The sequence below is a fragment of the Lepidothrix coronata genome, unplaced genomic scaffold (assembly GCF_001604755.1).
Source record: "Lepidothrix coronata isolate B3197 unplaced genomic scaffold, Lepidothrix_coronata-1.0 Scaffold42, whole genome shotgun sequence".
Classification (NCBI taxonomy): Eukaryota; Metazoa; Chordata; class Aves; order Passeriformes; family Pipridae; genus Lepidothrix; species Lepidothrix coronata.
Window position 1 is genome coordinate 4,328,928 of NW_016690222.1, and position 21,613 is coordinate 4,350,540.

At 35.8% G+C, this 21,613-nt stretch overlaps 1 protein-coding gene across 8 annotated transcripts in view; it reads left to right on the forward strand.

Annotated features, from left to right (window-relative positions):
• UTRN (utrophin) overlaps window positions 1–21,613 on the forward strand; it is a 368,451-nt gene that overhangs the window by 333,230 nt on the left and 13,608 nt on the right. For all 8 annotated transcript variants that reach the window (XM_017813718.1, XM_017813716.1, XM_017813719.1 and 5 more), the window contains 6 exons: window positions 4,538–4,674; window positions 6,299–6,337; window positions 6,580–6,645; window positions 9,989–10,054; window positions 17,425–17,583; window positions 17,945–18,188. In XM_017813718.1, the coding sequence (XP_017669207.1) occupies window positions 4,538–4,674; window positions 6,299–6,337; window positions 6,580–6,645; window positions 9,989–10,054; window positions 17,425–17,583; window positions 17,945–18,188 (711 nt within the window). The remainder of the gene's footprint in view (window positions 1–4,537; window positions 4,675–6,298; window positions 6,338–6,579; window positions 6,646–9,988; window positions 10,055–17,424; window positions 17,584–17,944; window positions 18,189–21,613) is intronic.

Sequence of the window (21,613 nt, forward strand, 5' to 3'; positions counted from 1 at the left end):
ATGTAAAAATACCAAATCACAGTTCTGAACATTTTCTCATTGCAAGTAGACTTATTTCCTTACCATAATGAAAGTATAATCAATTTTTGTAGTTCTGTGCCACAGCTCCTTATTTTAGGGAACTAATTTTTGGTAGCCTTTCTATACAAAACAATGGCAGCAAAGGTTAACCCTTTCATTTTTCAGATGACCAGAATTTTATTTCCCTGGAAGAGCTCAGAACATGATAGTCAAGACATCAGAAATTATTGGTTGAATGGTAGTTTACCCTAGAATGAATTTTTTTCCAGGCACAATAAAGCTTATCTGAAATAATGCCTGTTAAGACTTTTCCTTTAGATAAGTCATCTGAAAATTGAATTTCTACTGACATCCAGAGAAGACAGATACATTCCTGAACATCAAGCAGCCTCAGTGTTTTATAAACAACAAACTGACATAAGTAAGTCAGTGGTTTCATCTTGATATGCTTTGCAGTGCACCGGGCATGACACTTCACTGTTAACAAAATGGGATTGTTCTGTGGGGAAGATGAAAGCAAGCAGCTAGAATGGTTGAATCTGACTATTTCATATGCATAAAATTGCTTTAAGCTGTGGAGGTCAGAGATAACTCTTTGCCTTGAGAATAGCTAGCTCATCAGGGTAGTCTCTGATATTCAGAAGCTGGGCAACTGGTCTCACAGTTGCTCAAGTAGCTGGCTTGTGTGATCTGCTACTGTTTTGCAACTCATTTGATAAATCCCATTAAATTCTGAGGGAAGTTAATTACTCTTGAAATTACATCTTGATTTCATTGGAATAAACCAAAATACGCAAAATTTATAATCAGTCTCTCCTCTTTGTGAGAAATTGCTATGAATTTCCTCTATTTGAAAGTAGTCATAGAAGGGTAATCTTCACAATGTTGCACAGTTAATGGTATGGCAGTAACAACCATGAATACAGTTTTTATACCTTTAAGAACCTAGTTCTTGTGGTATTCTGTCTCATGCCTCTGTCAAGGGATGTGGGATGCTGTTTAAAAGTATGAGTTGTTTAGAAATGGCTTCTTGAGGGGAAAGTCCTGCTTGTCAAACTTGATTTCTTTCTACAACAGTTACCTTGTTGTAGTTCATCTAGGAAAGCCATTAGATGTACTCTTTTTGGACTTCAGCAAAACTTTTGATACTGTCTCTCACAGTATCCTTCTGGACAAAATGTCCAGCATACAGCTGAATAACCATGTTACTCAATGGGTGAGAACTGTCTCACGGGTCAGGCACAAAGAGTTATAGTAAGTGAGGTGACATCAGGCTGGCGTCCAGTCACTAGTGGGGTTCTGCAGGGCTCCGTTTTAGATTTAGTTCTCTTCAACATCTTCATTAATTACTTGGATTCAAGACTCAAAAGAATACTAAGTAAGTTTGCTGATAACACTGAATTGAGAGGAGCTGTGGACTCCCCCCCCCCAAGGACAGAGAGGCCCTGTAGAGAGATCTTGACAACTTAGAGAGATGGGCAATCACCAACCATTGGAAGTTTAACAAGGGTAAATGCTGGATTCTGCACCTGGGATAGGGCAACCTTGGTTGTGTGCATAGACTAGGGAATGAGAGGCTGGAGAGCAGTGCTGTGGAAAGAGACCAGGAGGTCCTGGTTGACAGCAAGTTGAATATGAGTCAGGAATAAGAAATTGTTTGGGCCTCCATTATTAATTTTTCTTTGAAAAAGAGAATAGTAATAAATAAATAACATTAAATGTATGTCTGTATTTTAAGTATTCTATATTATTTATTCACATATGTTTCATATATTTGTTATAATTTTTATATTATATATTATTTAATTTAGAGCTCTCTAACTGCTTTATTACATTCTTGGTGATACTTTTTCCCAATGAAGACTTGTTCTATTTCCAATATACTAAAAGTATACAGAAACTATTTTTTTAACCTATGTATGAAAAACATGTTTCAGCATAGTCATTTTTTTCCACTGCTTTCCATGAAATCCCAGTTCTTAAATTTGCATTGGATTATAAGAAATTTTATCTGGTTTTCATTTGTTACTTATGATTCCATTTATGCCTGGCTGGTATATTGAAGAATGCTAATGCCACTTTGGTAGTTGTTACATACTTTCTTCTTGAGACCTTCTGGTACAGGTGTTTTTTTAGTTATTTATGTGTGGCAGCCATGAATCTTATATGTTCCTTCTTTTCCTTCCTGAACTTTGTCTTGCTCTAAGAACTGAGATTTTAAATTGAGTTTGAAAGCATGGTCCTTTGGCTGAATGTTCAGTGAAGAAAAGGATTTTTTTCTTTGCTTTTGAAGAAGTTCTGAAACAATGGTGGTATTTGTGCTATTGATTTATGTGGAAGTAGTCAAGATGTCATGATGTAAGAAAGTGTGCAGGGAACCTGTTTATTTTAATTTAGAAGATAGATTTTAAACAGCAGTGCCTGGCTATTGATTTTTGAAAGGAAAATGTTATAGTACCTTGACATGATTTTGGATTGGATTGTATAATGTGGTTATATGAAAAAATAAGTAGAAGAAATATTTTGAAGAGTTGTATCTTATTTGTGTGTAGATTAAAATAGTTCTTTCAAATCTGCTCATATTTCACGGGTTAATATTTACTGTCCTCAGTCAGTACACAGTCATATTAGTTTTCTTTCCAAGGAACTGGATCAGGCTGTCATACCAAATAAAGAATACACCAGAGGAAGAGTTTGGCAGCTCAGTAGACATTTATTTCTATAATGTGTAGGTACTAAAATTTTCATTCCTTGGCCTTGGGACAGAGCTCCATCTGTTTGAGTTACTGTTGCGTGAGAATAAGCAGTCCTTTGAGTTCTCATGTTCTTTCTTTGGATGGTACAGTGGTTGGAGTAGATGGTTTCCGAGAACGATTTTGTGAGCCCTCCTAAAATCCACTTGTATTAAAATTGAGGGGTTCAAATACCTCTTAATCTCAAATTTTCTCAGTTGTTACTTGTTAAAGTCATATATGAGAAATCTACCAACACCAGTTTGATTATCTACAATTTCTATTATTTGTCTGATCTGCATTTGTAACTGTATTTGTAACTGCGTATATTAAAATACATAGGGAAGTATTTTTATGTTTTGATAACAGAGAATAGAATCAGGGAATAGTTTGCCTGGCCTGCTTCTAGGCTTCTTTATAGTGTATCAGGGAAAAAGATTACAAAACTGAAAAAATCTTTCTCTCTGTTTTCCCTATGGTTATCCATCCACTTTGACAACAGGCTTCTCCCAAAGCGGAGGGTACAGAAATGCAATCTGTAGTTTGTTACAGAGATTGTACTGGAAATCTGTAGAGGCTGTTGCAAATCTTCAACTAACTCGGGAGGTGAATGCCCACTTTTTCTTTACTGCAGTTGCAAGAGGAAATGCTTAATAGTAACTGCTGTATGGGAAGTGGACTGTTCTGTTGAAGTACTCAGCACAGTCTGAGCACATATACTTTAAAAGCACACTGTATACTACTGTTTCTTCCTGCAGATCTCTTTATTGCCATTTTCACCTTGTATTTTATGCTTGCATGTATCCCTGCTTTTGTAGAAGTTAGCTGAATAGTATTACCAGAGCAGTGCTGCCATTATTGCTGTGATTATTTCCAGTTAAACTAATTCTTAAAAGCAGTTGCTTAAATTTTAATTGTGTTCTGGGAGTGGGGTGGGGTAGGAAACCAGGAGGGATGGGGCTAAGCATTTGTCAGTTTTGGAAGAGGCTTCATCAGTCAGTAAAAAAGATACTGTGAGGGATGGAAAATGGTGATTATAACTTGTAAATTTAGACTTGAAAAATCTCGTGGCTAATTTTGTCCTAGTCTTATCTTGTGGTAGTAAGGAGTAAGGTAGTAATCAGCCTGTGAGTTTGTTACTTCAGGCAGTATTTGTTCTTATCAGTCCTGCTTGTACCTTTAAACAGTGGCTGTACACTGGCTGTCACTTCATCTGTGGGGGTTTTTTTCCACTCTCAAATGATACCGGTAGTGGCAGAAAATGCTTATGAAAAGCTCGGCCATTGAGAATGGTTTAGCACCTATCACTCCCATCTTGTGATAAAGTTTTCCATTGTAGGTCTAGAATGGAAGGCAGTGAGTATTTTGGGGAACTTTGTGCACATAGAGGGCTGTATCTTTCCAACTGATTATGACAAACTGATAAGCCTTTTTTTATTTTTCTGAGAAATTTTTATGTTTTGTAGGACTGGTTATAAATGTGTAACTTAAAACTTGAACCTTTTTCAATTTTTTTCTAATTCGTAAACTAATTGGTAAATGCTTTTTTTGCTGGGAATTTGAAGCCTTGCTGTTTTTTTTCCAGAAGAAATTTTTTAGATGCATTATTGTTATTATTGTACCCTATTTCAGGATACTAAAAAGGCAATTTTAGCATCATTAACGTTTTAAAATTCTTCCTTGTATTCTTTTTCAGGGCAGTACCAGCATTATTAATCATTAATATTGATATTAAATAAATGCAATTTAGCAATGTTGAATTTAATTTCTTTAACTTTTTAAAGACAACATCTGGGGAAGATGTACGGGACTTCACAAAGGTGCTGAAGAATAAGTTCCGATCAAAGAAGTATTTTGCAAAGCATCCCCGACTTGGCTACTTACCCGTGCAAACAGTATTGGAGGGTGACAACTTGGAGACGTAAGCTTGATTTATAGAGTCACTGGAGTCACTAACCTATTCTATTTAAAAAAAAAAAAAAAGAACTCAAGAAATAACAAAAAACAGTTGCAGAGCCTTGTTCTGTATTATTTTGTGTTACTTGTTTCATGTTATTTGCAGATCTTGCCTATTTTTTAAAAGTAACATATTTTATATTAGATTTTCGTAAGCATTTTACTATAAAGCCGTGGACTTTATAATGTCCATGGCAATGGACGAAGCAGGTAATGTTGGAGGGTGCTGAATGGCTGTTTTACAGAGAACACTTTTGAGGAGACTGGGCTTTTTGAACTGCACTGCCTATTTGGTTATGTCAAAATTCCTGGAATTAGAAGTCTCTGAGTTAATTAGGGTCCTACAGGCATCAGAAAAACAGGTGGCTTAATCAGAGAGAGCACTCTCAGTGTCTCCACGGTATTATTTATGGTGCTGACAGAAGTGCTTCACTTTATTTACTTGCTTGGTAGTTGTCAGCAGAAGACATTGTTACAAGAACAAAATTAAAATGTGTTGACAAGGTGCTAGAATTAGTTTCATGGATTGACTGTCCTTCACATGCTGGAGTCTGTGGCAGTACTGTGCTGTCTGAAAATGGCACACTTAGCTAACAGCAGCTCATGTGAGGCTTTAGCATAGATGTTCTGCTTTCATACAGCAGTTTAGTGCCATTGCCTTTGCTCTGTTTTCATGGCTGGAGGGCTGTGCATTTTATTTACAATAACCAAACAAAACTTCTTCAATAGCAGTTTAAGAAACAGGAGGAAGTAATCTGAAAACTGGTGGCCTGGCTTCTAAGGAAGCAATGCACATTCAAGTGTTAAAATGTTATCCACTGGGGCAGTCTTCAGCTGCCACCAACACAGAAAACAAAGCCGCTTTGATGTGATGAAAGTTTGCCAATGCTGCCAGAAATTGGAATGTCAAAACTGTAATCACAGGTCAGGATAAAACTCTTTTGGTCCAGTCATGTGGGAAATATACAGATAAATTGCCAGCACCATGCTGAGGAAACTGTTGGTATTGGTTCTCTGCCCTGCAGGTGGCAAAACACAGTAATACATTCCTTTTAATAAAAACATTAAAATAAAAAATCCTATGTAGTTACTCAAGTATGAGAATTCAGTATAATATGTATTTATCTCTGATTATTTTTATGCATAAGGAAAATAAGCATTGATAACTGTGACTTATAGAGCAGGGTTTTTATTGGTAGTATTTTTTCCACCACATTTTTTCTAGTCATTTTTAGTTAGTTTAAGATGAAAGATCCAGTACTTGAGCAGAATTTAAATGAGTGGATTATAGTTTATGAACTGCAGTTCAGTCAATACCTCTGATTTGGATTTTTCATTAAATTGATTTTTATTTAACAAAACAAAGTGTGTAAGTCAGTCTCCTGTCCCTCTGTGATACATGGCAGTATCCGTTGCTGCCTCTTTTCTTCATCAATTGTTGCTAATGGAAATAATCTGGGTGGGTTGCTGGTCAAAATATTTTGTTTCTCCAACTTTCTCTTGCTTAAATGATGCTACAGTTGTTTCACAGTTTCATTCTTTCTCTCTCTCTTTTTTGTTTGTTTTTTTTTTTTGTGTCTTCCTTGCAGTCCTATCACTCTCATCAGTATGTGGCCAGAGCAATACGAGTGAGTATGCAGAACCCCTTTGTCTGAAAAGCCTAGTATGCTGGTTGTTTTATTTTAGCTCAGTTGCAACTAATCTGATGTGCATGAACTATAGGGCATGACTAACCCAAAGCAATAACACTGTCGGGAATATTGTGAATTTATTTATTTGTCATCAGTCTAACTTAATTTAAAAATAATATTGTCTATATCGTGAATTGCTTTAGACATCACTAATTGTTTTATTATTATTTTTAAACTAGTCCTTCCCAGTCTCCACAGCTGTTTCATGATGACACACACTCCAGGATAGAGCAGTATGCTACTAGGTAAGGGAGGCATGGTTTCTCATGAGTAGATTACATTTTGTGATTGATTCCTGCAGTTTTTAATATGCACTACTGGTTGGATATTATTTATTAAAAAGATATAATTCTCTGTACGTAGAAGTAAAATATTTTTAAATCATTAGCTTCTGATTGCAGTCATATTAGATGTAAAATAGATATGTTAAATCTGTCATCTCTCATACAGAATGGAAACCGTTGCAGAATTCCATTATTTCTTAAAGTGTACCATTTTTGTTTTGTTTCTTCATTTTTAACCTTTAAAATAAACCAAACTTGGTGGATGTATAGTTTTCCCAGTAGGATTTTAGATCCAGACTTTTGTTTTCTTCTGTGACAGGTTGACGCTATCCATTACTGTTGACTTTTAACAGGGCATATAATAATTGCAGATGTTTTATGTTCTTGCTTTTGTGGGATGACCCCAGTCCTTTTGTGACAAAATATCTATTATGCCAAGTACATCTCGGTGTTTCTGTCTTTTGTTGAACTCTCTTCTGTACATTCACAGCTAGTGATCACAGAATCAGTAAGGTTGAAAAAGACTTCTAAAATTGTCAAGTCCAACTGTTAACCAAGCACAACCATGTGAACCATTAAACCATGTCCCCAAGTGCCTAAGGCACTTCCAGAGAGAATGATTCCACCTCTTCCCTGGGCAGCCTATTCCAACACCAGACCACCTTTTCATGGAAGAAATTTTTGTAATATCTAATCTAAACCTCACCTGGCACAACTTGAGGCCATTTCCTCTCATCCTGAGTTACGGATGTGGTGATGGTGAAGCACTAACTAGAGGTACCCTCTCAAAAATAAGTACCATGGGAACTGACTAGGCTTTTCTTTGGGTGTTTTTATTGTTGTATCTGATCTCTACAACTAATAAACAACATTAACTTTTTCAGCTTTTTTACTAAAAATTCAGTTAACTGCATTCTTATTTATGAGCACCATAAGAAAGCTTCAGAGCAGTTTCTTAAATACCTACGATACAGTACTTATGATCTTTGCAGCTGGAGAAAAAGAAATAGGGCTGAAGGGCTACCCACAGTCAGCCTAATTTTTTTTATTCCCCCAGCAGCGAATATTTTCATTTTGCACTAGTAGGATAGCACAGTGACACACAATGTCATTTTAGTGCTTTTCAGTTATTTGGAACATGTCATTCATATAGATCACCCAACATTTCTTTGAGTCTCTAACTTAGGCTGTGCTTTAATCAACTAAAACCCCTGGACCAAATAAATTAAACTTCTCTAGAAAAATGTGAGCATTTTTTGTCTCCTTATGTCCTTTTTTTCAGCCCTTGGTGCCACAATACTGTGACTTTTTGTGCCCAGATAAAGCTCATGCTCTGGACTTGCATTAGGATCATGGGAGACCCTAGGTGCAATACCTGTTTTACTTCTCCTGTCCCTCAGCTTTTACAAGTTCTGCTTTGGATTAGAGTAGCTGAAGATGGACCATGCACTAGTCAAGGCTCTTTCAGGATGCAAAGCTAAATCTGTACCTGCTATGTGCAGACATTGGTTATCAAAATTAGAAACTTAATACTGAATACTGCATAAGTAATCTATCTAAAACTACTCAGAACTGTTTTTCTTCTAGTAAAAAAGAGAAGACATAATTCTGTGTCTGTCATATAATTTTTATTGTGTCCTTTCCAGTTGGATCTGTTATGTGTATTTTTTATATAAACCAGTAAATCTTTTTAACTGTTCTGATCTTTTCAGTTAAGCTTCTTTAAAGGAATAATATCAGGGCTTCCCGAATAAGACAGTGCCCAGCAGAAGCAGTGTATTAGGGCTTAAAGCCTTCACTGTCACTGATTGAAGAACATTCAATTCCCAATTTTCTGTTAACAAAATCTCCTATCTGGGGATATACCTGGGGATACTATCTCCCTGTTCTGTTGTGCTGCATCACCTCTGAGTTTTTTCTAATTCCCTTCCTCACCTTTCAGTTTGTATCCTGCCTTGAAGGCTCTGCAACTAGAGTCCCTTCCCTGTCTCCCTCTGCTCCCTGATTAGGGCCATCTGCTGGTTTCACAGCAAATCCTCATTAATGATGGAGATGGTAAACGTGATGATATTTAATACTCACTAATAGATATCTATTACTCACTAAGAGATTCAGGCTCCCAGCTCTGAAAAATACTGGGGGTTGGACTACTTCCCTATGTGACAAAGGGACTGTGAAGATTAATTTCTAAGATTGTTTCATCAAAGAATTGAAGATGCTGAGCTATGCAGCATTATAAAGGTGACTGTAAGCATGTTGCTTACTGTGAAGTAGATCTGTTTGAGATGCCTCAGAGCAGATATTATCTGATTAACTTTAGTCACTTTGGAGCTTGTCTTTCCCTTTGAGGGAGGTATTGAAACACAATGTCCCACCCAAACCGTGGTGGGATGAGACATCATCCTGTGTGGCCTTCATTTATTCTTCTTCAACCCTGAGGAATAGTAGCAAACGTACATATGGGCAAACTTGCCGCATATTAAAACACCCGAGTTCCCAATGCTTTAGGGCCTTGCGCACTGCTTTCAAAAAGAAATTTGAAGATTAATGTCTAATGCACTTGCAAAAATATATGTGAAGTTAAGATATCTTTATAGTAAAGGAAATAGCTGTATTTGGTGCAGTTAAATATATGTGCAGAACATTGAGTGTTCCTAGATTTTTATGTATGTGTCTTCTGTACATAAGGTGTCTCTTTCCTGGGAACTTGAATAGGTAAAAAATTTCTACTGTCATGTTGAAGAGCTTTGTAACCTTATATATACAGTCTAATAATGTAGTCTTTTTAGATTAATTTCTTCCAAAATGAGGAACTATAGGCAATGACTCCCTGAAATTACACTGCTTTTTGTGTTGTTTTCCAGGACTTGTCTGTCCACAGTGTGATATTATTTGCCAAGTATAATTTCAGATGTTGTGTGTGCTATATTTAAAAAGTATTCATCCTCTTTTGTTAGTCGAGCTTTACAAAATTCAAAAAGAAAACCATTTGCAAAAACATCTCTTTAACTAATTTTACCATGGAAGTTTTGGTAATGCTAATGATAATTATACTAGAGATAGAAAATACATTTTTTTCTTCATTGTTTGGCAAGTAGAATTAGTTAATCGTAGTGAAAGTTTCTCATAAGAGTCCTCTGGATTTTAGATCTTTGCCACAAAATCTAGGAGTTTATTTTTAATCATTTAATCTTTTAATCAAAGATTGCCATACCTGAGCTGTTTCTAAGCAGACTTGATCTTCATACTGCTTCTGTTTAAAGTGTGCAGCATGTTTTCTGAAAGGCGTGGTCTTTCCTTTCAGGCTCGCACAGATGGAAAGGACCAATGGCTCCTTCCTCATGGACAGCAGTTCTAACACAGGAAGTGTGTAAGTAACTCAGACTTATTAAGACTGTCAGCAACTTTGGTTATGTGGTATAATCTTCATGAGTTCTAACACAGGACTTTGTCCCTGTGAAAGCAGCTGATAAGTAAGACCCCAAGGATGCCTGCATAAATTTAATTCCAAGCACCAGTTGTAGAAATTGGTGATGTTCACTTGTTGATGTACAGGAACTCTACATTTGTCAGCCATTCTGCTTCAAAAGTAGGGATATTTTACATGACTGGTAAAAAGACATAGCTCTACAGGTTCTAGTTCGTAATCTTTTTCTGCTTTTACCATAGTATAAAAGAAAAGAAATCCTTCTGTGTTGGACAATGGAGTGGGTCAAAAGCTTTTGCTAAGTCCCAGTCAGCTTTCTCATTAAAATAAAAAAGCATCTGTATTTTGAAGATTCTGCAGAGCCCAAAGAGTCTTGCTACTTCCTGTTCGTATTTAAGTTTGCTGTCTATACCTGGGGATATAAGCATAGTCCTATGTTAATTTTATCAACACTGTTTTCTTTTTTTTGAATTGTCTGTCACTTATATTGTAAAAACCTTCATTGAAATGCATTGATGCTCCTGAAAGGCGTAGAACCCCTTGAATTGCTGATAAATTAAGTACAACTTTTTTCAATGTAAAATTATACGAATGTTTTACCTCACTATATCATCAGTTCAGTTAATTAAATCAGTGTAGTAAGACTGCCTCTTCTAAATTATTAACAAATACCATCAGCATTTTTAAATAGGAAAGCAAAGTTGTTCTTGTTCAGCTTTAGTTAGAAAATGCTATTGGTCGCAGTAATACTTTCATTTACTGTTTTTAAATCTAATAATGAAATTATTATAAATAATAAAATCTAATAATTAATTATTCTACTCATGAGTGTAGTAAAATACTTCAAAGAAACCATGTGACCCCCTTTAAATGTTTTCTCTTTCCTGATTAATTAACCCTCTTTGCATACCAAATAAAATTTTTTTTCATGTGAACTGTTTTCATGTGTTTCTGTCATTGGCACACTCACCAGTGAGAGAAATGCAGCCCTTTTGAAAAAAAAAAGAGCAAACAAACTGTCATTTGGCAGGAAAACTGAAAACTTGAAAGCAGCTAAATGCTCATATACTTGGGTTGTGTATTTTGCAATTAATGAGCCTACTCATACACAAAGACCAAACAAGCACTCATCCCTATAGTAAAAGGGTGGTGTACATGCTTAATTTTTACTGTCACTTCACATGTTGATTTTAATGCAATTTCCTTGCTCATCTATAAAAATTACCTTTATTTTAAAAAAGAATTAACATAGAGAGCTTGTGTATCAACATGTGAGAGGGACCGCTGAATTTGGGTCTCAGTCCTGTCATCAAAAGGGGACTGTTACACAAACAAAATATGGACAAGAAAGTAACTTTGTACCCAGCAGCACCTTCTGTTTTATTTGCAGATTTATGCTTTCATTAGGGCGTAAATACTGAAGTACTCGAAATCCTGAAGGCCTGTGGTTTAAAGTTTAAGCCACTGTCATAGAATCATTTAGGTTGGAAAAGACCTTTACGGTCGTTAGTCCAACTGTAAACCGTACATCTGCGAAGTCCACCACTAAACCATGGCCTTAAGTGCCACATCTATATCTTTTAAATACCTCAGTGGTGACTCAACCACTTCATGGGCAATCTGTTCCAATGCTTGACAGTCCTTTTGATGAGGAAGTTTTTCCAGAGATCTACAGAGCTGTGAAGTTGGTATCCCAGTTTGGATCAGAAGTTGTTGAAACGTTGGGGAATTTAGGATTACAATTCTACAATATAGCTTTTACAGTGTCGTTTCAAACATTCAGGAAATGATTACTAGTTTGGAAATCAAATTCTTTGCTTCCCATAAGTGGAGTTATGTTTTGTGATCTTATTTTTATTGGTCATAAAGAGTCTTTCAGTTGACTGTAAACCTAGAACAGAGGCAGAGTTCCACTTAATATTGAAAGTTTCTGCTTTGGTCTTGTCAGGTTCACAAGTTCATCAACAGTACTTTTAACACTTCATGCTTCAAAGATGTAAGAAGTCATCTGCATTTAAATAAGAGAACTTCTGCTGTCAGATAAACATAATGACTTTATTTTCAAGAATGTTTTGCAATATTCCATTTGATTAAGAAATCACTCTTCAAAGATAATTCTTGAGTTTTAACTAACCTATTTTCTTGAAAGTTCTTATGACTTCTAACTAAGCTTTTCTAAACCTCTCCTTCTGTAAAGATATGTGAATTCCATTAAAAATGCATTTTCCTTAATGAGAAAAATACTTGTAGAAAAAAATGAAAAGGTACAGTCTCTGCTGTGGTATGTCCAGCTTCTTAACAAACATTCTAATGCTCTCATGCATGATTTTCTGGTACAAATACATTGAATAAAAATTTTTTTCCTTCATATAATTTTTTCCATACATTCAGCAGTTATAAATGTTTAGGCTAGGCTGTTGTGATGAATTTTCTTTGACTTTAATTAATGCAAAAACATCTTAATCTTTAAAGCAGACGTGCATCTTCACAAATGAAGATGAGCATAAGGAAAAAATGAGGTCTTTACAACAAAAAATGATAAATAGCATCCCTAACGGAAAGCTATGCCTCACAATTTGATAAATCACAGTGTAGTAGAATGAAAATAAAAATCATTAGGAAAATAGGAAACGAGTGCAACTTATTCCTGTAATGTATGAACTATCCTATCTATCCCATACTGAAGACAGTTGCGCTGAACACAGTATAAATACTTTCAGTATAAATGTAAATGTTTAATAGCTGTTTTCTCATTAATTACCTTACTGCCAGTTTTCTTCATGTCTGCAGCACTGTTGATGCTGTTTCACACTCATCTTAAGGCAGAGTTGGAACATGTCTGAAGTTTAATTTCTGTGGCACTTTTACCTGGCACTGCTACTCAATGTGTTGGAAGTCAAACTGGAGCCCCAGTATGTAGTACCTGAATACTTTGACATGATGTAAATGCTTAGAAGGTATCTTGCCACAATGAGAAATTAGTTTCACATGATAATAAAATTAGGAGAAGAACAAGTAAGTTAAAGACAAAGCACTTTGGAGTACCTTCTTCAGCCTTATTCTAATATTTCTCATAGCATCAGAATTCTAGATACACTTTATTTGGATAAAAATGCATGGTGCTTAATATGAGAGCTACAGCAAAAATGAAAGCTGCCAATGCAGTAAGTTCGCATATAGCCACATCTTGCTATCTCAAATCTAATTTAGCAATCAGTTTTCTTAGATAAAATAATGCACCGACAAAAAGTGACAGTGAGGAGATCTGAATTTTTCTTTCCATAGCATAGGCCAATAAAAGGGAAGCTATATGCAGCTTTATTTGCCTCTTGCTTCCTCTATGCATAATGTATGTTTTGGAATAGACCTCTTGAAAATATATATCCACAAAGAGAAGAGGATATTTCAAAGGCTGTTTTCCCTAGGCTTCTTTATGGGAGTGTTTTTTCCTTTGAGATCTACTTCTTTCAAGTCTGACGTTCTGGGATGTGTTGTTTGCTGCTTTCTGCTATGGGGAAATGCAGAAAAGGAACTGCAGCCTCTGCTGTCGAAGGACTTCGTGTACTTCTAGTTTTTTCTCAAAGCACACAGCGTCTTCAGTAGAATAATCACCAATCAAGAGTGAGGAGTTCATTGTGACTTGATGCTTTTATTCTGATTACTGATTGCCATCTTTTACCACTTCTGCAGAACAGAGTCCCATATTCTCAAAATGAAAGTATTTGCCTGGCATAGAACAATGACCTTATGCTGTAGGTCATTTGAAGCCCTGTCCTTGGACTCCTGTGCTACTAATGAATCTGTTCTAATTATAATCATGAGGTTGTTGATGCAGGTTCAAGGTTCTGGTTTTTTGAGCTAGTAATTTTGCAAGACAGACCAGAGTTGTAGAACACATGGTAAAAATACACTTTTCCTTCAGAAAACATCCTTTATCAAGTGCTTTCTCCAGTCTGTGAAAAAGCCTGCTGTCATTTGCAACGTGTGATGCCTAAAAAAAGAGCAATCAATATTCACAGCCTGTTCAGTATGTTTTCTGAGACTATGAACCAGTGGGAGAGGAGGGAAATGAAATTTTTTCTGGACTTAATAACTGTGAGACCAAACTATAAAATTATCTCTATTTAGTTGTTTCGATCTCACCTACTGGATCACAATACAGTCAAAAGTATCTAGACATTTACTGGTAATCTCTTTATTTTGTTAAAGGGTTTATAAGTTTCATTAAAAAATGAGGTTACACCTAATGCAAAATTTTAACAGAATCTCAGATTTAACAAATTCAAATAAATATAATAAATCCAGCTTTACAGAGTTCTGTTTTTAAAAAGATCCATTTTAGATGACGTATGTATTTGTTTATAAACTAATTCATAATTTTAAAATGTAGACAGCTTTTTGATGCCTAATTAAAATTACTAGACTAAACTACATCATCAAACTTTCCTGACATCATCAACACCATTGCACAAAAGAAGGCTGTATGTGTAGTTACACAGTATCACTTAAATTAACATGTAAACAGTGTTCTGAAGCCTGGATGTTAAAGCTGTGTTCTCTCACTAGCCTGCTTTAACACTGTTTTTCTGTGCTCTCTGAAGATGTGACACTGAATTGCCAGCATTCTTGGATTACTGTGGCTATTTCGGTCACAGTGAGGGTGTTCTGCACATTTTGCAGGGCTGTGCAGCAGAGTTGGAAGCCCACAGAGATGTTACATCACTTTGGCAAAAATTTAGTTATAAAGAGTAGGGGATTTTTGTCAAGATGACTAAAGAGTGGATAAGTACCATGAGATTTTCATTATCACATTGGGATCTGATCCAAAAGCCATTAACTGCACTAGCCTTTGTTTTAGTTTTAAGTAGACTAATGTAAAATAATAGTGAGTAATGATGAATTTCCCTGAGATCACTTAAGTACTAAAGAAGAGAAAGCAGTTAGAGGCTTTGCCTTTTCTGTAGGTAAGGGGAAAAAAAGAAGGAGCACTGTTATGTTTCAGCTAACACTGTTTGGATATCACTAATTATTTTGAAAGACTTAAATGCACATATAACCCCAATTGTATTTAAATTATATCGATGTGCTTAATGAAAAATTAATTAAATTTATTTATTTGTAGGGAAGATCCATGATGACATTTCTTCTCATGAGTGTAGTACTGACTACAGCCAAGACAGATAAGAAATAACTGAGTAGGCATTATTTTCTTTGAAGTTTCTAGTAATTTTTTATAATTAGATTCCTAGTCCAGTGGATAGAACTCTCATAGGCTATATTTTTTTTGTTTGAAGTTTTTTGTCAGGGCATAATGTTACTTGATGTACATTTCTTTGATTGTAATAGCCTAATTTTCAATGACAAGTTGGAAAATGGAAGACCCCATGATAGCTTTTAGTAGATAGTGAATAGTTATCCTTACGAAGAAATAATTCGGTGGTGTTCTACCATAGGATTACTCTTCAGTTAAAAGTTTGTCTTAGGCAGTACTATAAAGAACTAAATCATTTCACTGAGTGATAGAAGAACTTTTCTAAGAGGGACAAGATTCCAAGAGGAATCAGTACTTATTAAATCTTTGGCCATTCTGTCTTGCCTTCTAGTACTGTTGATGATATTAAAAGGATATTGATATACTGAGCTACCAAAAAATCTTATTTCAGCAGAATAAAATAGGGTCTTCCATTACACAAACAGTATGTATGCAACTCTCATTTGTTCCTGTCACATGCGTTTTCTCCTTTTGTCCCAAGAGTTCAAATTTATTTCTGAGAAAACCCCCAATCCACATACATGGCCTTTAAAACATCTAATATGTTTTACTTGTACATGCATTTATTTATACATTATTTCTCACCACAGAAACAACTGCTGTGTCTTCCAGGATGTACTTTTCTAAATAACTGTTTTTATCATTCAAATGAGACTGTACATTTGGATCTTCCGTGATGAAAGATGTTAAATTGACTGACAGGAAATTTTAAAAAGCCTCTTGAAAAGCTCCATTACACTTTTATTTGGAAAATAAATGCTTTGCATATAATGAACTTCCTATTTTTTGCATGAGTTTTCAAAAGCAGTCCTTGAGGTTACTTTTCGTTCCATAATCGGTTAACAGCAGAATTCGTAACTGCTACTTTCCATCAGTAGGAGGAAAAAGGTTAGCACAAGAAATATTTTTCATATGAAGAAGTCTCTTTTCTAAATGATATCTGAACATGTGTATTCATACTACCCATGTGTCTCTCTGTTGTTGATCATGCTTTAACTGCAGGAGATCTTTAGGGTAAACTATGTAGGGACAATACTTGACGTTTTCATAGGGCATGCAGCCTTTGGTTTGTAACAGGCAAAGAAGGTAGTTGTAAGAAGGGTTTTCTTCAGCATTCATACTCCTGCAGCAATTTCTCTCTTAAAAAAAATGAGTAGTGTATGTTTTTCTGCTGTTGACTCATCCTTTTTGACTAAGCAAGGAAGCAAACTGGTTTTAGGACATGGTATCCTTCACTTTCTGTCCATCTGACTTTATCGAGAAAAGCCAGCAAGTAGGGAAGTAAGGCACATCTATACAAAACCAAATTCACTTGGATGTTAAAGCATGATTGAAAGTATCAGGACTTCTGTATCTCGGTACCATGAGGTAGTTTCATGCAAGTCAAGAGGAGGACAGTGTTATAGTTTACTTCTATCCCTGAATCTATAAGGAGGAGATCTACTGCCCATGGAGAATTTCAATGTATTGTATGCATATATCAAAACAGGGAGAAAAATGGAAAATATAGTGCTAATTTAAAACCTATAGCATTATTTCTGAAGCATTGTGCAGTGTACAGTGTTAGCTAGATACATGATGATTCATTGCTTTTGACTTCTTGGAGAATTCTGTGGGGTTTTTTTCTCTAATTTTCTTAGATAAATTGAACACACCAAAATTATCTCCTCAAAAATATTAAAAATGTCACCTATTTATGGTTTAAAAAGTGGATCTAGGAAATAGCTTGTTTGTTTTACTTACTTTTAAGGAATTTCAAATCAGTCATCTTTGGGTTTTATTATTTCTGATTCTTGTTTTCAATTTCTTTTCAAACCAGCAGTAGCATTTATTCTTTATGCATACATTTAACCAAAATGATCTTTTACACTACTACAGATAAATCTTTTTTCCTGTTTATATGGTTTTCTTTCGGTATGTTTTTTAGGCTTAATTCCTTCTCTGTTAGTCCTTTTTCATAAACAAACAAAATCTCTCAGCTTGACAGAGATAATAAATGTTTTACTGCTCTGTCTTTATCTGTGTTGTTTTGCTGTTTTAGAGAGGATGAGCATGCCCTTATCCAGCAGTATTGTCAGACGCTGGGAGGAGAGTCACCTGTGAGTCAGCCACAGAGTCCTGCTCAGATACTCAAGTCAGTGGAGAAGGAAGAGCGAGGAGAGTTGGAGCGTATCATCGCTGACCTTGAGGAAGAGCAAAGGTCTCATAATCACCCTACTGGTGTCTGAATTGTCACTTCATTGTTGTTTGAGCCATGCATGTATTATGTTGGAGATGTGAAAGACCTGGGAGTCATGATTTTAGCAAAAAACACCAATCAAGGCATATGTTGTGCATAGCCTGGCTCTGTTAAGTAGAAGAGGGAGGGTCTGTGAAGAAATAATTTAGTTCTACTTCATTGCCTTTTTTATTCTCTCATAAACCACAACTCAAGGCATTGTCTTTGTATGAGATTTTTGTGTTGTTAGTTGAAGGTGATAACATCATTTGATATAAGAAGTTTTTTTTATTTGAATTTACTTGATCAAGTCATCATTCTTCTCCTCCTTTGAATATACTAGGAGTCTGCAGGTAGAATATGAGCAACTAAAGGAGCAACATCTTCGGAGAGGAATAAACCCTCTTGCATCACCTCCTGATTCTGTTGTGTTACCTCAGCATGCTTCTGAAGATGCTGAGCTCATTGCTGAAGCTAAACTCCTGAGGCAACATAAAGGTCGCTTGGAAGCAAGGATGCAGATATTGGAAGATCACAATAAACAACTGGAGTCTCAGCTTCACCGGCTACGACAGCTACTTGAGCAGGTATGTGTACACTGATGTCTTTCCCCAGTGTTGCTGTACGATGGATTTCTTGGTGGAACAAAGGCCATGTTCCAATTTTACTGCAGATATTTTAACCATACACTCTTGGTCTGTTGCAATCAATCATTTCTAACAGGAAGATATATTTTTCCCTACCCTCTAGTTTAAGCCATGGTAAAAGTCAAATGAGCATGAAATGGTTACAAGTGCTGGAGTGATCAAGGTAACTTATGAAACACTGAGAATAACAAGAGCAAGAGCAATAGGTTTTCGTTAATTAAAAAGCATAGGAAGAAAATATGTACCCTACTCCAAGTAATGGTGCCATTTGCATCCCGTGTTTGACTTCAGTTTTCTCATTTTTCCTTAATTAATTTTTTTATTGGTTGTCACCATTAGTCACTCAAACCTCTCTTAGAACGCCAGAGACAGATGGCCAGAGATATCTCTGAAATGCAAAGGAGCAATACATTACATAAAAAATCCAGTTCCTCTTGAGCTAGCATATTTAGACCAATATGCTACAGCAAAATGCTCTTGCACACAAGTAAATGCTGGAGGTAAAAGCCTTTTAGCAAATGCTGGAGCTTGTAGGGTGTCTTTTTGGGGGGAAGGAATGTTGATTGCTTTTTAAGTCAGCACATGCACATTTAGATTATAAAAATAACAGCAGCAACATATACCAGGTGTTGTTAGAGATGTTAATTTGTACTATATCATATGTGGACACTTGAATGATGAAGATACATTTGTATGAATGTTTTCTCCTAACTAATCATTACACTTGGGTCAGAGTACAGTAAGGCAAATAATTCCTGCCTTCCATGAGTCAAGTGACTGGCTATATGTAGCAGAGGATTTAACTAAGCCAAGAAACAGACTGCATAAGCCATCAAAATGGCCTAAGTTCCTGCTGTAAATGATACTTATTCACTCTTTAAAACTTTTTTTTCGTAACGTAGCTGTGGATGATCTTACAATTTTGTAATCCTTATAATATTCTTAGTAAGACCTTTGGGGTATATATGTGTGTTGTGATAAAGTGGGTGGGAGGAGAGGCAGTAGTTTCTGCCTTTGGAATTTTCTAGGCGTTCTGCAGCTTTTGGTTTCAGATGGGTAAAGTAGAACAGAGATGACCTTTTTCAATATTTCTGATGGAATTCTCTGTGGGAATCATGCTGTACTTCTGATTGTTCCAAGTACTATTTTCAAAGGTTTTCCTGTTTCTCCTCTGTTATTTAATAAAGTGGAAGGTTACAGAGTCAAGTTCATGAGAAGGTCTGCATTATTGCTTTTATAATATATCTCTGACTTTTCAATATACCTTACTACATGTATCCTTACTTTATTTAGCAGATATTTTGCAAGCTGTTTCCAGGATGTTGAAGCTACTCCCCTGATTGAGATTAAGAAATTATAAATAATTCAAATTTTTAGTAATGTTCTTTTAAATTTCTTTATTTTGACATCAATTATGAAGTAGCACTGAATTCCATTAGTGCCCCCTTTTTGAAAAAATGACCACTCTTCAGCATGTTGTTCTGTCAGCTAGGCCACTGCTGTCTGTGAAAGCCTTTATTGCTTTCAATGCTTGGGGAAGGACTTTATCAGAAGCTAGCTGAAGATCTAAGTATATTTATTTGTTTCTTTTGCTTTTAATGGCTGTCCCAATTATTTTTAGTGGATATAAGGAACACGTTTTCTTATTAATGAAATGGATGATTTGCATGAAAGATACTCATAAGTCCCAATGTCAAAATATATAACAACTCTGTAATTACTAGTATTAATGGACACAACTGTCTTAGAGCAATTTCTTTGTCATGGCTGGCATTTCATGCCATATTTCTTTGTCTCTTTTATCAACAGCAAGTCTCTTCATTTGTGTTTTCCACTCAGCCTCTTGACTGATGTTTGGGTTAATAACTTGCCACTGAGTAAAAAATACTGGATCTTCTTTTCTCCTAAAGATTGGAGTGAGTCTATGTACACACAGATATTTGGGTAGAGAGTCAGTGAAACTTAGAAACTTTCATGTAATAACTGTTTAATCTAGATGAGAGCATTCTAGGACGTTCTTTAGAGAGCACCTTTAGCAGAAATATGCATGTATCCTCACTGCACATTTGTCTACTTCAGGTCACAATTTCGAGGTTACCATACTATTTTTATTTTAGCAACCCCCAAAGGATTGGTAGCTGTCACAGAATGTTGTCATTTTTGTCTGCCTGATTGATTAGAGTGCCGAAGAGGAAGGTGAAACAGAACTGGCATGTGACAGCTTTGATACCAACATGTTAATCAGACAGAGAATAAACAAAGAATCCATTTTCCTTTTTCTTTCTTCAGCCTTTATAGATACGGCTTTTCCAAAGTCAAAATGAGACCTATTATGAAGGGCATTTAAAGTCTGTTTGGATTTTTAGCTGCTTTTCTGAGCTACTGAATAGAGGTTTCATATTGGATTTGATATTGAAGTTAATGGGAGCTAAAATCATCTGTCAACAGCTATAGGATCAGACTTTAAGAGACTAAATAGGGACAGCAACTCCTCTTCAACTGAAAGCAGAACAGCTTTATCAGAAGAGCAGAGGAAAGGGGTTTTTTTTCTTTTGTAGCTGGGAGAATAAGTCTGGAGCAAGAAGAAACTTCTGTAGTGAATGCAAAAATTGGCATTTTTGAGGTTTCCTGTGATCCAGATTGGGGATTTTGGGGTTTAGTTTGGTTTTTAGCAAAAGCAACAAAAGGCAAGAAAAGAGCAGGTATGTCTTAACTACCCATTAAGCCACAGAGCACTTCAGGCTCTTCGTAGGGAAAGACATCAGCAGGATGCACAGTGAAATAAGGCACTGTAGATCAAAACTCATTGAAATAAATATCGCCTTTGAAATGCTTTAAAAACTGCTGTAATACAGAAAAATCCCCCAGTTTTGGAGTTTTCTGGAGAAGAACTTATCTATCCCTTCATATCTTTATTTGATTTTGCCTAAAAAGATGTTTGAAAACTTCCTGAGACTGGAGATGGAAACTTCCCTCTTATGCCTATAGAGGCATGCTCAATATCTCTGCTTTTATTCCTTTCAAGAAGCAGCAGCAGGCATATTGTAACATGGAGGGCTGTTTGCTTTTGTTTTCTGATTTAAGGGTTGTCCACTGAGTTGTTTTGAATAAGAATACATTAACTTCATGGTGTCTGAAGTGGGTTGATGATGGAATTGCTCATATTTTGTAGGTGTTATGCAATTGGAATTAATGATTTTCTACAGGGGTTTTTTTTTCAGGTTCTCTACCAGTAAAATCTTTAAATCATGTAAATACATGCAGCTATATCCTCAACTATTTTGCATTTAACATTTTCCAGTACCTGATTATTATACCACTACCACAAACCTTCCCTCTCTGCTCCAAACCCCACTCTTCAGCTG